The 15,099-nt window shown below is 37.5% G+C and overlaps 1 protein-coding gene across 1 annotated transcript in view; it reads right to left on the reverse strand.

The window, feature by feature from the left end:
* Positions 1–15,099, reverse strand: part of HSD17B12 (hydroxysteroid 17-beta dehydrogenase 12) — a 107,868-nt gene that overhangs the window by 90,989 nt on the left and 1,780 nt on the right. Inside the window, exon 3 of the mRNA XM_024748556.1 lies at positions 10,894–10,969. Within this exon, the coding sequence (XP_024604324.1) occupies positions 10,894–10,969 (76 nt within the window). The remainder of the gene's footprint in view (positions 1–10,893; positions 10,970–15,099) is intronic.

The following is a 15,099-nucleotide window of genomic DNA, read 5'->3' on the forward strand; positions in this document are numbered from 1 at the left end:
CGTTAATGGTCTGAGCATACCAATTAAATGACAAGAATCATCAAATTGGATAAAAAGCAAGACCAAATCTATGTTGTCTACAAGAAACCCATTTTAAATATGAAGTGCATATAGACTAACAATAAAGACAGAAGAAGATATATCATGCTAACACTAATCAAAAGAAAGTTGGATGCTAAAATTACTCACAAGAAATTTGGACAAAGTAGATTTCAGTGCAAAGAACAATACTATCAAGTAACTCTCTGTTTTAAATTTTAAAACACCTTTTCTTTTCTGACTAATAAGTGCTCAATTAAATCTGAGAAAACTCAAAAATTACCAAGCAAGGACAAAACTTCCAATGCTTTAAATGTGCTAGGAATTTCAGAAGATGCATTCTCAAAGAATTGACCAGCTCAAGCAGTGATACTTTAAAAAGTCAAACAGATATTTGGCTAGCAACTAATAGTTATTTAAAATTACAGTAATACAAACTTTTGAAATATCTTTAATAATGGTATCCAATTTGTATGTAAACTAATTAAGGCAAACTGTTGGCTAAATTAGAGCTGGTTTGATCATTTTAATTTTTAAAATAGTTCTGTCTTCTTTCTGATCATGTCATAGTATGAAATACAATGCACTGTAACATTTCATTCTTTGAGCTTTTAAATTTTCTTCACAGCTTTTACTGGTTAGATGTATTATCACTGCTTCCACACATACGATTTAAAGTCATAAAAACTGATGTCTTTATTAAAGGGTTATTAGCTCTTCTAAATTACAGACAATGCTGCAAATCACTTGATCTTAATCACTGTTCCCGTCTTCCGTGTAAAACTTTCAAATGCCATATCTGACAAACTTGGTATCAATAATCATTGTACTGCTCTGCAACGTCACTGTAAATAAACTTCTGTAATTCTAATTGGCCTTAAGATACCATACTAATATCACAGTGAGTTAAGTAATGAGGAATCTTTGATTACCTGGCCAATTTCTAAAGACTAAAATTCTTAAAGAAAACTCTAATCAGGATAGCAAATTTAGTGTGGTATATGCTTCATCTTATGATAAGAGAACACAAAGTTAATACATTTTAAGTTACAGGTGAAAGTGTTAATTTGCAATCTAAGTGTATATATAATATATATATATGTGGGTGTATAAAATGTGTTAAAATCTACAAAGATAGCTTATGAATTAAACAGTTTGAAACCAGTTGATGAGAAGAAACTTGATCTTTGATAATATAGTCTTCTCTCAACAAGCAAGCTATAAAAAAATTATTCTGTGCCTTCAGTACCTAGCCTGGCCAGGTTCCTCAACTTCCCAGAACACTCTCACTTCCTAATAGCCAGTTAACTTTTTGAGCTTTTGTGTTGACCTTTGTCATGCCCCTTAAACATTTTTTAACAAAAGTTTCTTGTTTCTGAAAAAGCTAGATTTCATAACAATTACTGTTTCTTGTACCTATGCTTTATTTTAATTACTGTCACTCCAAACCAAGACTGTAATCATTTCTTGTCTTGGGCACCTATGACTTATGCTTACATTTCCTGCAATCACTAGTCTCCTGGCAACTCGTTATGATGCTGCCTTCGCAAACTTAAGCCTCAAATTAAAAATAATAAAATTGTTAACATATATTTTACACCCAAACTATCTCTGGTACTTCCCAGATAGCCACTAGGTAGCACTATTGAGCAAGGAGGCTATTAGGAAGAACTAAATATAGTATTCTCCATATCTTTATCTTTAATTAGCTTAATATCTTTAATTAGCTTAACTCTATCATAAGAGCTGCCCTGTTTACCAAGCCCATAATATGGGCAGACCCATGGTGTAACTAATAATGAATATGGTTCAACACTTGTATACTTTTCAGGGTGGACAGAACACATTCATGATCCTGTGCGAAGACTGGCACAATGATGTAAAGAAAATGATTTCTAAGATTATGTTTATAAGTATTAAATACTCTTGTTAATTGGTGGCATGTTTAAAACACACTTCATCAAAGTCCCTAGAGATGTATTTATCAATGCCTTTAGTGTCCATCATAAGGCCTGTGCCCTCAGAATAACCATTGACTAAATCATTAATTAGCTGTATGTTATACCACAATCGGGGATTCCATTCTAACACTGTTAATTACTGTAATAAATTAACGAGACCAGTTAATATCAGTCTTATTAACAGGTGGTTTCTACTTTTCCTTCAAGCATGCCAAAAGGCCAGGCCATAAGCTGGAGGTGAGAAAACTGAGTCTGTAGGATGAAACATTCAAAGAAGAAAGCCTGGATAAAGGCCTATATCAGTATTCTTGACTATCACTGACTCATGGGTCAGGTTTCCTGCCTAGTGTAACCCAACATCACCACCAAGAGCAGACTCTTGGACAGACTACCAGAAACCTGAGTCAGCGTTTACAAGACTCTTTAATTCGAAAATCACACACTTTGTAAAGCCACGCTGCTGACCCAAGATTCAATGGAACAAGAATTAATTCTGCAAGACTGAATGGAGGGCTTCCCTGGTGGTGCAGTGGTTGAGTCCGCCTGCCGATGCAGGGGACACGGGTTCGTGCCCCGGTCCGGGAAGATCCCACATGCCACGGAGCAGCTAGGCCCGTGAGCCATGGCCACTGGGCCTACGCGTCCAGAGCCTGTGCTCCGCAACAGGAGAGGCCACAACAGTGAGAGGCCCGCGTCCGGCAAAAAAAAAAAAAAAAAAAAAAAGACTGAATGGAACCCATGAGGGAAATTTAATAGTAGTTTTGACAAAATATCTTCCTCCTTCATTTTTCACTAAGTCTCATGGTGGCCGGCTATACTTGGGCAAATTGGAATGAAACACTCTTTGAATATGTTCTTCCTACTGATCCCTCTGAATTCAGGAAAAGCATTCTCTGGGACATCTTAACATACCTTACAAAATGTGGCAGACTATATTTTCCAAATCCAGATTTTAGTTTCAAAAAAATATCTCCCTTCCCACATGTTCTCCAAGGTTACTATGTCACGTCCCCATCAAGAGGTGGTATCTTTTCCTGCCCCCTCTGAATCCGAGCAGGCTCATCAGCGCTTTGACCAACGGAGTATAGCAAAAGTAACACCATATGAATTCTGAGAGTAGGTCACCAAAAGATATTAGCTTCTGCCTGGTTCTCTCAGGACATTCACTCTGAGGAAAGACAGCTACCATGTAAGAAGTCCAACTACCCTGTGATGGACATGCTGGAGAAGCTATATGAAGGCACTGCAGTCAACAGTCCCAGCTATGCCATGGCACCAAAGTGGGAAGAAGCCATCTCAGATCTTCCAGACCAGGCAATCCACCCGCTAAGGATCACTGAGTGACCTCAGTAATGCTATGACGGGCAAAAAATTGTCCCCCGAGTCTCAGCAGAATTCCTGACCAGCAGAATTAGTGAGCATCTCACACGGTTATTTTACATTGATAAGTTTGGGGTAGTTTGTTATGTGGCAATAGTAACTGGAATATAAACTAGTAAATTGTTAGGTTGATTGAAAGATGGAAATTGTATAGAAAATACAGCACGTTTTTTCTTTCTTTTTTTTTTTTTTGATGTGAACCATTTTTAAAGTCTTTATTGAATTTGTTACAATATTGCTTGTTTTATGTTTTGGTTTTTTGGCCGCAAGGCATGTGGGATCTTAGCTCCCCGACCAAGGATTGAACCGGCACCCCCTGCATTGGCAGGCAAAGTCTTAACCGCTGGACCGCCAGGGAAGTCTCTACAACTCATACTGATCGGCCTTGTCTGCAAAACTAATCAGGACAATGGTCACATATTACACAACATGTCTTTACCGAGTTCTTTTACTTTACACGGCAATGTAATTATTTGCATAGGCTCACTAAGAATCTATCTTTCTCCTTACCAGGATATAATTAGACAAAACAAATTTGTAGCTACCACCATGCCAGAAATGTTTCATTTAATAATAAATCTCACTTAATTAGGCATGACAAGCCCACTAGTAAGGAATTATACTCCCATATGGAGAAACAATGCTTCAGTGACCTGCCAGGAAACTAGCCTGGTACCTGCTCTGTGGCTTGAGGAGTCTCCGTCTTATAGGTAGCACAGAATGTCACTTTCTGGAAGGCCAGGAACATTGAGTGATTTGAGGAACTTGGAGTAAGAGGATACTTCTACAGTCATAGGTACTATAGGCAAAATCATTAAAGGCAAACTGAATGATTTTTTGGTTCCTGATGGCTCCTGACCGTGAAATAGGTTAATTCTAAGGGCAATAAAAATATTTCTGGCACTACAGAAAGTGATAAAAAATATACATATATGCCTCTAGAGGCTGCATGAGATTAACTCTAATCCTACTATCACGTGGTTCTAGTTTTTTTTGTTTGTTTGTTTTTAATATTTATTTATTTATTTGGCTGTGCCGGGTCTTAGTTGCAGCACATGGGCTCTTAGTTGTGGCATGCAGGATCTAGTTCCCTGACCAGGGATCGAACCCAGGCCCCCTGCACTGGGAGCACAGAGTCTTAACCACTGGAACATCAGGGGAGTCCCAGTTCTAGTTTTATTAAACACAAAACAAGAAGCTCTTTATGTGTTCAATAATGCCTCATTGTCCTTATGTAGCTGAAATAAGCTAAATATACAAAGCACCATATTAACAACACCGATAGTGCATCGGAAAACCATGGAACAAACATGTTTGGTCAAATCCACACCTTAACTGCACAGATATGATCATAGGTAAGGACTGAAAAAGTGAAACTGACACTGTTCACCTTAACCTATTCCGCTGTCGACTACAGACCAATAAGATTTACATTTCTAAAAGTTTTGCATTTTAAAGCCGTGAAATTTCAGGGCCATCCTAAAGGTTTTCACCCTGACATAAGTCACAAAAAAAAGAAACATCATATTTGTTTTTTTTATGCAAAGACAGAAATGTGTTTTTATAATCCAAGCTGATTAAATTGTATGCAATGAGAATTACTAATTGCCACATAATAATATGAACTATTAATAGCCCCATCTCTATATTCTGTGAACCAACAGGTTGTTCTGAAAGCCAGTCTCCTGTGCATTGTGCTTTATTGCAAGTAAAAACTCAGAGTTCAAAAATTATCCAGGGCTTCCCTGGTGGCGCAGTGGTTGAGAGTCCACCTGCTGATGCAGGGGACACGGGTTCGTGCCCCGGTCCGGGAAGATCCCACATGCCGCGGAGCGGCTGGGCCCGTGAGCCATGGCCGCGGAGCCTGCACGTCCAGAGCCTGTGCTCCGCAACGGGAGAGGCCACAACAGTGAGAGGCCCACATACAACAACAACAACAACAACAAAAAATTATCCATGAGTTTTTTTTCCTTGACAAATCAAGATCGATAAAAATACTTAATATATTCATAATCCTGGCTAACAATGATAATAAAATAAGCTTATTATATGTGTGATGACTTTCAGTGTGTCACTTTCAGTGACAGGTATCCTTACAAAGAACTGTAATTTCATCTAAGCAATCAATCCTGAGAAAGCAGTTATCCATTGTTGGTGAAACATTTAGTTCCCTATGAAATTGTATATAATCCTTTTACATTTTTTCTGAAGAACTTTGATGAGTAGACTGTCTTCCACATTCACCAGGAATTACTTCTCAAGGAATTACTTCTTGGGGATAGAATCCCCAAGTTTACATAATGACAGTAGCGAGTTAGAGGGTGAAAGGAGGCCTATTTCTCTCCAGTTGGCACTTAGTTCCTTTTTCAATCTCCGCCTTCCCTCTGAGATAGGGAAGAAAGAGGGATGAGTTTAACCAACTAGAGTGAGTGTAAGAGCTGGACTAGGAGAGACAAGTTAGTCTAGTTAAATGAACTTGTTTGACTTCTGTTTCCTGACTGAACTCTGACTGATACAGAAATTGGTGTCAGGAGTGCAAGCCCAAAATACAGACCTCAAAAGACTTTTATATTGGTTTGATGAGCTGCAGCAGCATCACTACTAATCACGTTAACAGTGATTGCTGATTGTAGCAAAGGATCTACTGAAGAAGTGCCTTAAAGGATGTGAGTTTGGGAGAAATGATGACTACAAGGACTTGGAAAAGCAAATCAAAACCACATGGAGATATCACCTCACACCTGTCACAATGGCTATCATACAAAAAAACACAAATAACAAATGTTGGCAAGGATGTGGAGAAAAGGGAACCCTTCTACACTGTTGGTGGGAATGTAAATTGCTACAGCCACTATGGAGAACAGTATGAAGGTTTCTCAAAAAACTAAAAATAGAACTAAATGACCCAGCAATTCCACTCCTGGGTATATATCAAAAAAACAAAAACAAAAAAAAAACCCCAAGATATGGAAGCAACCTACGTGTCCACCAATAGATGAATGGATAAAGAAGAGGTGTGTATATATACAACGGAATACTACTCGGCCATAAAAAAAGAATGAAATTTTGCCATTTGCAGCAACGTGCATGGACTTGGAGGGTATTATGCTAAGTGAAGTAAGTCAGATAGAGACAAATACTGTAAGATATCACTTACATGTGGAATCTAAAATATACAACAAATTAGTGAATATAACAAAAAAGAACAAGACTCAGATAAAGAAAACAAACTAGTGGTTATAAGTGGGGAGAGGGAAGAGCAGAGGGGCAATACAGGGGTAGAGCATTAAGACAAACAAACTACTAAGTATAAAATAAGCTACAAGGATATATTGTACAACACGAGGAATATAGCCAATATTTTATAGTAACTATAAATGGAGTATAACCTTTAAAAACTGTGACTCACTGTATTGTATACCTGTAATATATACGATTGTCTATCAACTATACTTCAATAAAAAACAAAGACTGTGGTATGTGGCTTCTTCTGAATACACTGGAGCTCTTACAGAAAGAAAATGACAAGCTTGGGTCTTTAAGCTTTCAAGCTCACATTTATGATCAGGATCCAGAGAACTTCTATGACAGCCCCAATAAAAACTTTCATGTCTTATAGCCACAGAGCTCACCTGGCTAACATCAGATTTAACTGTGCCATCTGCAGAATTACAATGGAAGGTGAATTCCACAGACGCACCACGTTTCACGGATGAAAGTGAAACTGAATGAGAAAGAATGAGACCCTGAAACTGGGGATGAGGATATTTGGGTGGACTCTTTTGAAGCTAAGAATCTGGATACACACACTGCCCCCTCAATGCTACTCTGAGCCTCCCTTGCCAGCGGAAGCAGAAATAGCCTGCTCTCCTGTATCTGAAGAGATTAGCTTTCCCTGGCTTGAAAATCCTGTAATAACCTCACCATAAATATTGGGTTGGCCAAAAGTTCATTCAGGTTTTTCCCAAACGAGCTTTTTGGCCAACCCAATATATGGGTAATTTGCTTGCAAGGGAATTCCTCTTCTCCTCAAGACCTAGCTGGACCATCCCTTACCACCACCCGTAATAGGGTTATATACTGACATTCTCTGGGGAACAAGTACAAAGTCTGATTCATGAAGTAATAATTTATACACAAAAATAGCTGTCAAATTTTGCTAATTTTTATTGGTAGAAAACCTGGAAAAATCTGTGTGAGAATAGATTCTAAGAGTGTTAGACTAAGGAAAACAAAATATAACACCAGATTGGGCCAATATATTTTATATGAGTCACTTACTAGAGATTTAGGATTTAACGGTTAGCTTATACAGCTAGAAGGGGCTCTAAGAGTTAACATGTTGCTGACTGAAATTTGGACTCCATGATAGCCCACATTTAATAAGATAGGGAGGCCACAACTTCCCATGGCATAATCTAGAGTCAAGGACCCAAAAGCATAAGCAAATAGAAATGTTGGAGTGAATCTATCATTGTAACTTACACACAATCCCTCTACCACTGTACCCCCAAGACGGCCCAGTAGATAGCTCCTCACTAAGGTTCCAGCTTGTCCATCATACGGGCAAAAGGTCATTAGTCTGGCCATTTCACACTCTGCCAGTCATAAAATTTGCCATGTTGCTACAACATAAGAACTCCCCATTTTCTCTCTCTGGTCCCTTATTTTTTCCTTCATGGTACTTACTACAAACTGCAATTATTTATTTGTCTTTTTTTGGTTTTGTTTATTGTTGTTGTTTTTATTTTCCTATTTGTTTTTTCTGTCTCCTCCACTTGCATATATGTTCCATGAGGGCAAGGACAGCATCTACCTTGTTCACTACTGTATCCTAACTGCCTAGCACAGTACCTGGTACACAGGCATTCAATAAAGATTTGCTGAAGGCATAAACAGAGTCTGTCTGTCTTCACCAACATTAAATTCTGGTCCTTCCTTCTTCTGGAATACGTATGTTCAGGAAAACATTATCCTCTCAAAGATGATTTACATCTGAGTTAAAAACTTGTACTTATAAATCTCCTCTGTGTATTTATTTCTTCAGCCTAGAATGGATGACCTGGTCTGCTGATATCACCTCTTCCATTAAATTTGTATTATGCCCAGAAGAGCATTTTTCAAAATGTTCAACAACTAAAAAAAAAATGTTTTTCCTCATAATAAAGGTCATTTCAGTGCCTTTACCATCTGTTCCTTCATGAAAAATGTTTCAACAGGATCCTGTCTTTCTCCAGAATCACATTTCTGTCCACAGTCATGTGTCACCTCATATCACAAGTTAACCAAATTCTCAAATATCATTAAAGTATATCTTCTGACTCATTGGGCAATTTTTGTACAGGTTGGAGCACTTGCTGTGAGTGTCGTGAGGTAGCTTTTCTTGTTTCTGAATCAAGTAAGTGGTGGATTAATTCACAGCATAACATTTCAAAATTCAACGTTCCATTTAATCAAAGCTTCTATTTTCTGCCTATGAACGTTTATTTCTAACAACTAGTAAGTGCATTCATTAACAGTCAGCTTTACAAACACACACACCCCACACACAACATTTTTATCACTATAAGAGTTATTATACACATGACTACAAGTAACTAAGAAAGAAACTACTAAGATCCAGGCAGTATGTTCAGTTCACCTACTACATAAGTAATAACTACCTCAGGCTCCTTAGTGTCATGGCTTAATTCAAATTCACACCTTAGCAAAACTACAAGATTCTGTACATCTTGGGCCTTCAGGGTTGGTTTTACATAGTTGAAACCTTGAAAGTTAAAATCCTTAAATGCCCAAGACTTATTGAATATCTCACTTTTGTAAAGATCTGTGCTCTCAACATGGTTAAAAAAAAAAAGAAAAAAGATTTAACACACGTTATACTAGGAATCTATGAAGATCTGTTTTTCACCTAAAGATAAAGTGCATCAATGTGTAATCTGTCCAACAGGACCAGCTATGGTCTGGGTAGAAATAATAATAAAAATATACATCTCACAAGGATGTTTGAAGGATCAAAGAGGATAATACACGTGAAGGAATAAATCAATAATAACGTATTATATAAATGTTAGTAGCAGGTGGTAGTGTTAATAATAAAATAAGTATGTTGTGTACCTTAAACTGCCATAACGTTATATGCCAATTATATCTCAGTAAAGCTGGGGAAAAAAATAAGAGAAAAGTACAGTATATATCCTCTCTCATCTGAATGAATTAGGGCAGTTTGTTGGCTGGCTACACAGAGAAGTCAGTTACAGCAAGGAATCCTAGAAAATGATAAATACCCACTGTAACCATTTTATTTTCAATTAAACCATGAATAAGTGTAATTCTTTCACCAATCCTCTGTGTAGGGCCAAGTCCTTATCCGAGTTTAGATCTGCTACCTGGAATTCTAGTCTTTCTTACATAAACCACACTCATAATGCATTATTTATAATTGCAGTTTCAGCTCTCATAAAATGCAGCAAAAACTTCAACGCATATGAAACAATCAAAACAAATTTCTTCTTACTTTTTCTAGTTTCCTCCAATATTTTGAATTTTTCTTGTTTACCCCTAACTTGACAGCCAATTTCTTTCTTTCTTTCTTTTTGGCTGCACCATGGGACTTCTGGGATCTTAGTTCCCAGACCAGGGATCAAACCCGGGCCCAGCAGTGAATGTGCTGAGTCCTAACGACTGGACCACCATGGAATTTCTGACAGCCAATTTCTAAAACAACTTGCTTTTCTCAGTTTTTTCAGAGCTTTGAACTTAGTTCTTGTATTCCCCTTTTTCAACTAGTATTGCATCAGTTTACAGAATATTAATAACAAAGGCACCCAGCATAAGTAAGTTTGGAAGCAAATACAACTGACTGTTCATAAGTAAACCATTTGACCTGTAGGAATGAAAGCAGACAAGCATCATACGGAGAAGCCTACAGGTAACAAATAGTTAGCACACTGGGAACACGAGTCAGTACATTTTACCAAGGAAATGGACAGCACTGGTTCATCCAGCTGGTTGGTTAACTGAATGTCAGTTGAAAGAGTTTTTGCCATATTATAATTCAGGTTTCAAGCATAACTAAGAAAAAAGTTCAAAGTAGTTTCCCTGTCACATGTGTATATGTTACCTTTTGCATTTCTTCCTCAATCATATATGATATACCATTTAAAGACAATGAAGTCAAAGAGTAAAAAAATGCAATATTTAAATGAAACAACAGAAAAGGAATTCAGGTATTTAAGGAGAACATGATAAAATGATCAGAGAACTTGACTCCTGACAAAAGAACCTAAACGAGTCAGTTAAAGACATTTTACGCAAATTATAATGGTCCTATATTAATTTGAAAAAACTGATGATCCATCTGTGAAACATCCCATTAACAGCATGAAAAAGCAGCTTTCTGAACTATAAATAATTATGTCAATGCTAGATATCTGCTTGAAAACATTAAATTTAGACTAGCTATATTCCTTTTGTGATCATAACGGGAGGGAAGGGTGATGTGAGAACTTACTTATTTCACTGGAAACCTGGTTCAGTTTGTCCTGTGATCTGCTGATAAGGACAATCTTCATTCCACGCTTTGCTAACTAAAACAATAAAAGAGACACCAAACAGTTGAATGACACCTGCGTGTTTCACTTTAAAATGTAAATTATTGATAGATACAGTGTCATTTTAAGAAAATCTGACGATATGGTAATCCAAGTTAAAAAACTAATAAACCCCAGTGCAATGAATGGGCAAAACAAAATGAAGACTTTACAAAAAGATTCCCCAAAGGGTTATCTTTCTCAATCAAGCTAGTATATAAAAGTCATAGGGTTTTAGAAAAAGGAAGACTTTTACTTTTATTTTGGACTTGTCTATATTTAGTTTTTTTTAACCATAAGTATCTATTACTTTTTTAATTGAAAAATTAGCTTTAAAAACGTTTTCATTTTAGAGAGGATACATGAAGACTACAGAACTGGCAAAGAAAACCACAGTTGAAATGTTAGGAATTCCAGGCTTCCCTGGTGGCGCCGTGGTTGAGAGTCCGCCTGCCGATGCAGGGGACACGGGTTCGTGCCCCGGCCCATGAAGATCCCACATGCCGCGGGGCAGCTGGACCTGTGAGCCATGGCCGCTGGGCCTGCGCGTCTGGAGCCTGTGCTCCGCAACGGGAGAGGCCACAAGAGAGAGAGAGGCCCATGTACCGCAAAAAAAAAAAAAAAACAAAAAAGTTAGGAATTCCTAAAAATAGAATCAATTTTAAAATGTTTATTTAAACATTAGACTTTATGGACTACAAAGGCAAACTAAGATAGTTTATTGGATGACTTAAAAAAGAATTTCCTGAGGAGTACCCTCTATGTACCTCCCCAGTGCTGTATAAGTGCTTCATAGAATGAATGACTTATGGGAACATGGTTTCTACCCCAGAGACCCATAAATATAGTGGCAGAGGAAAAAAACACTGATATACACAGAACTTTTTAGTGAACTACTCCAGACAGTATATAAATGAGAATAAATTAGGTGCTATGAACTATAAGTGATTTAGTGAACTAATTTTCCAGTCCTAAATCCTCAAGCCAACTTTTATTAACAGTAATACTGCAAATGAGATGATATGGAAGAACATTTTTTATAAAGATAATTAAGGTTGGTAATAATTTACTAAATTAATCATTTATAAAACATCTAAAGAACCCATGAATATATACTGATAGTTTTTCTAAAAAATTAATGGGGAAGGAAGACCAAGGAAAAGCTGCTTTTTATAGAAAAACAGCATCTAATGTAAATGTAAAAGGACAGATATCATTATCATTAAAAAATTACCGGTTTTCTTCCCTAACTTAGGAAAGGAAATAGCCACCCAAGTCCAGGAAGCACAGGCCCAGGCAGGATAAACGCAAGGAGAAACACACCAAGACACATAGTAATCAAACTGACAAAAATTAAAGACAATGAAAAATTATTGAAAGCAACAAGGGAAAAACGACAAATAACATACAAGGGAACACCCATAAGGTTAAAAGCTGATTTCTCAGCAGAAACTACAAGCCAGAAGGGAGTGGCATGATATACTTAAAGTGATGAAAGGGAAGAACCTACAACCAAGATTACTCTACTTGGCAAGGATCTCATTCACATTCAACAAAGAAATCAAAAGTTTTACAGGAAAGCAAAAGCTAAGAGAATTCAGCACCACCAAACCAGCTCTACAACAAATGCTAAAGGAACTTCTCTAAGTGGGAAACACAAGAGAAGAAAAGGACCTACAAAAACAAACCCATAACAATTAAGAAAATGGTAAAAGGAACATACATTACTGATAATTACCTTAAACATGAATGGATTAAATGCTCCCACCAAAAGACACAGGCTTGCTGAATGGATACAAAAACAAGACCCATATATATGCTGTCTACATGGATTGGAAGAATCAATACTGTGAAAATGACCATACTACCCAAAGCAATCTACAGATTCAGTGAATCCCTATCAAATCACCAGTGGCATTTTTTACAAAACTAGAACAAAAAATCATAAATTCTGTATGGAGACACAAAAGACCCCAAATAGCCAAAGCAGTCTTGAGGGACAAAAACAGAGCTGGAGGAATCAGACTCCCTGACTTCAGACTATACTATAAAACTACAGTAATCAAGACAATATGGTACCAGCACAAAAACAAATATAGATCAATGGAACAGGATAGAAAGCCCAGAGACAAACCCATGCACCTATGATCAACTAATCTATGACAAAGGAGGCAAGGATATACAATGGAGAAAAGACAGTCTCTTCAGTAAGTGGTGCTGGGAAAACTGGACAGCTACATGTAAAAGAATGAAATTACAACACTCCCTAACACCATACACAAAAATAAACCCCAAATGGATTAAAGACCTAAATGTAAGACTGGACACTATAAAACTCTTAGAGGAAAACATAGGAAGAACACTCTTTTACATAAATCACAGCAAGATCTTTTTTGATCCACCTCCTAGAGTAATGGAAATAAAAACAAAAATAAACAAATGGGACCTAATGAAACTTGAAAGCTTTTGCAAAGCAAAGGAAACTACAAACACAATGAAAAGACAACCCTCAGAATGGGAGGAAATGTTTGCAAATGAATCAACATACAAAGAATTAATCTCCAAAATATACAAAGAGCTCATGCAGCTCAATATTAAAAAAACAAACAACCCAAACCAAAACTGGGCAGAAGACCTAAACAGACATTTCTCCAAAGAAGACATACAGATGGCCAGGAAGCACATGAAAAGCTGCTCAACATCACTAATTATTAGAGAAATGCAAATCAAAACTACAATGAGGTATCACCTCACACCAGTTAGAATGGGCATCATCAGAAAATCTACAAACAACAAATGGTGGAGAGGGTGTGGAGAAAACGGAACCCTCTTGCACTGTTGGTGGGAATGTAAACTGATACAGCCACTATGGATAAAAGTATGAAGGTTCCTTAAAAAACTAAAAATAGAATTACCCTATGACCCAGCAATCCCACTACTGGGCATATACCCAGAGAAAACCATAATTCAAAAAGACACATGCACCCCAATGTTCACTGCAGCACTATTTACAATAGCCAGATCATGGAAGCAACCTAAATGCCCATCGACCAATGAATGGATAAAGAAGATGTGGCACATATATACAATGGAATATTACTCAGCCATAAAAAGGAACGAAATTGGGTCATTTGTAGAGACATGGATGGGTCTAGAGACTGTCATACAGAGTGCAGCAAGTCAGAAAGAGAAAAACAAATATCGTATATTAACGCATATTATGTGGAACCCAGAAAAGTGGTACAGATGAACGGGTTTGCAGGGCAGAAACAGAGACACAGATGTAGAGAACAAACGTATGGACACCAAGGGCGGGAAGCGGCGGGGCTGGGGGTGGTGGTGTGATGAATTGGGGGATTGGGATTGACATGTATACACTGGTGTGGATAAAACTGATGACTAATAAGAACCTGCTGTATAAAAAATTAAATAAAATTCAAAATTTCAGAAAATTACCATTTTTAAACCACCCTAGTAACAACTAATTTAGGCAAAAAACAGCAACACATGTTGGGTGGAAGATTGTTGGGAAATGAAATATCCATACAGTCTCAAAGTATCATCCCACAGATTCTTTGTTAATTACAAAGGGAAAAAGGTACTTTTATAATGGAAAATTATGGTAGACAACATCTTAATAAATGATTTATTTTAACATAATCAATAAAGGAACAAATGGACTTCTTGTGGCTCCTGATAAGATAAACTCAAAAGAATACAGTATCACCTGTGTAGCATTCCTGCTAAAAAATATTTAACTTGAATCTAATCATTAGGAAACAATCAGACAAATCCAAATTGAGAAATCTACAAAACAACTGGCCTAGGTTTTTTTAAAAATGCCACTGTTATAAAAAAAAAAAGAGAGAAAAAAAGCAGGGGCTAGGGAACTCTCCTAGTCAAGAGATATGACATTAAGAAGCAATGCATGGGGCTTCCCTGGTGGCGCAGTGGTTGGGAGTCCACCTGCCAATGCAGGGTACGCAGGTTCATGCCCCGGTCCGGGAAGATCCCACATGCCGCAGAGCGGCTGGGCCGCTGGGCCTGCGCATGCGGAGCCTGTGCTCCGCAGCGGGAGAGGCCACAACAGTGAGAGGCCCACGAACCAAAAAAAAAAAAAAAAAAAA

This window comes from Neophocaena asiaeorientalis, unplaced genomic scaffold (assembly GCF_003031525.2).
Source record: "Neophocaena asiaeorientalis asiaeorientalis breed wild unplaced genomic scaffold, Neophocaena_asiaeorientalis_V1.1 scaffold43, whole genome shotgun sequence".
In the NCBI taxonomy this organism is placed as follows: domain Eukaryota; kingdom Metazoa; phylum Chordata; class Mammalia; order Artiodactyla; family Phocoenidae; genus Neophocaena; species Neophocaena asiaeorientalis.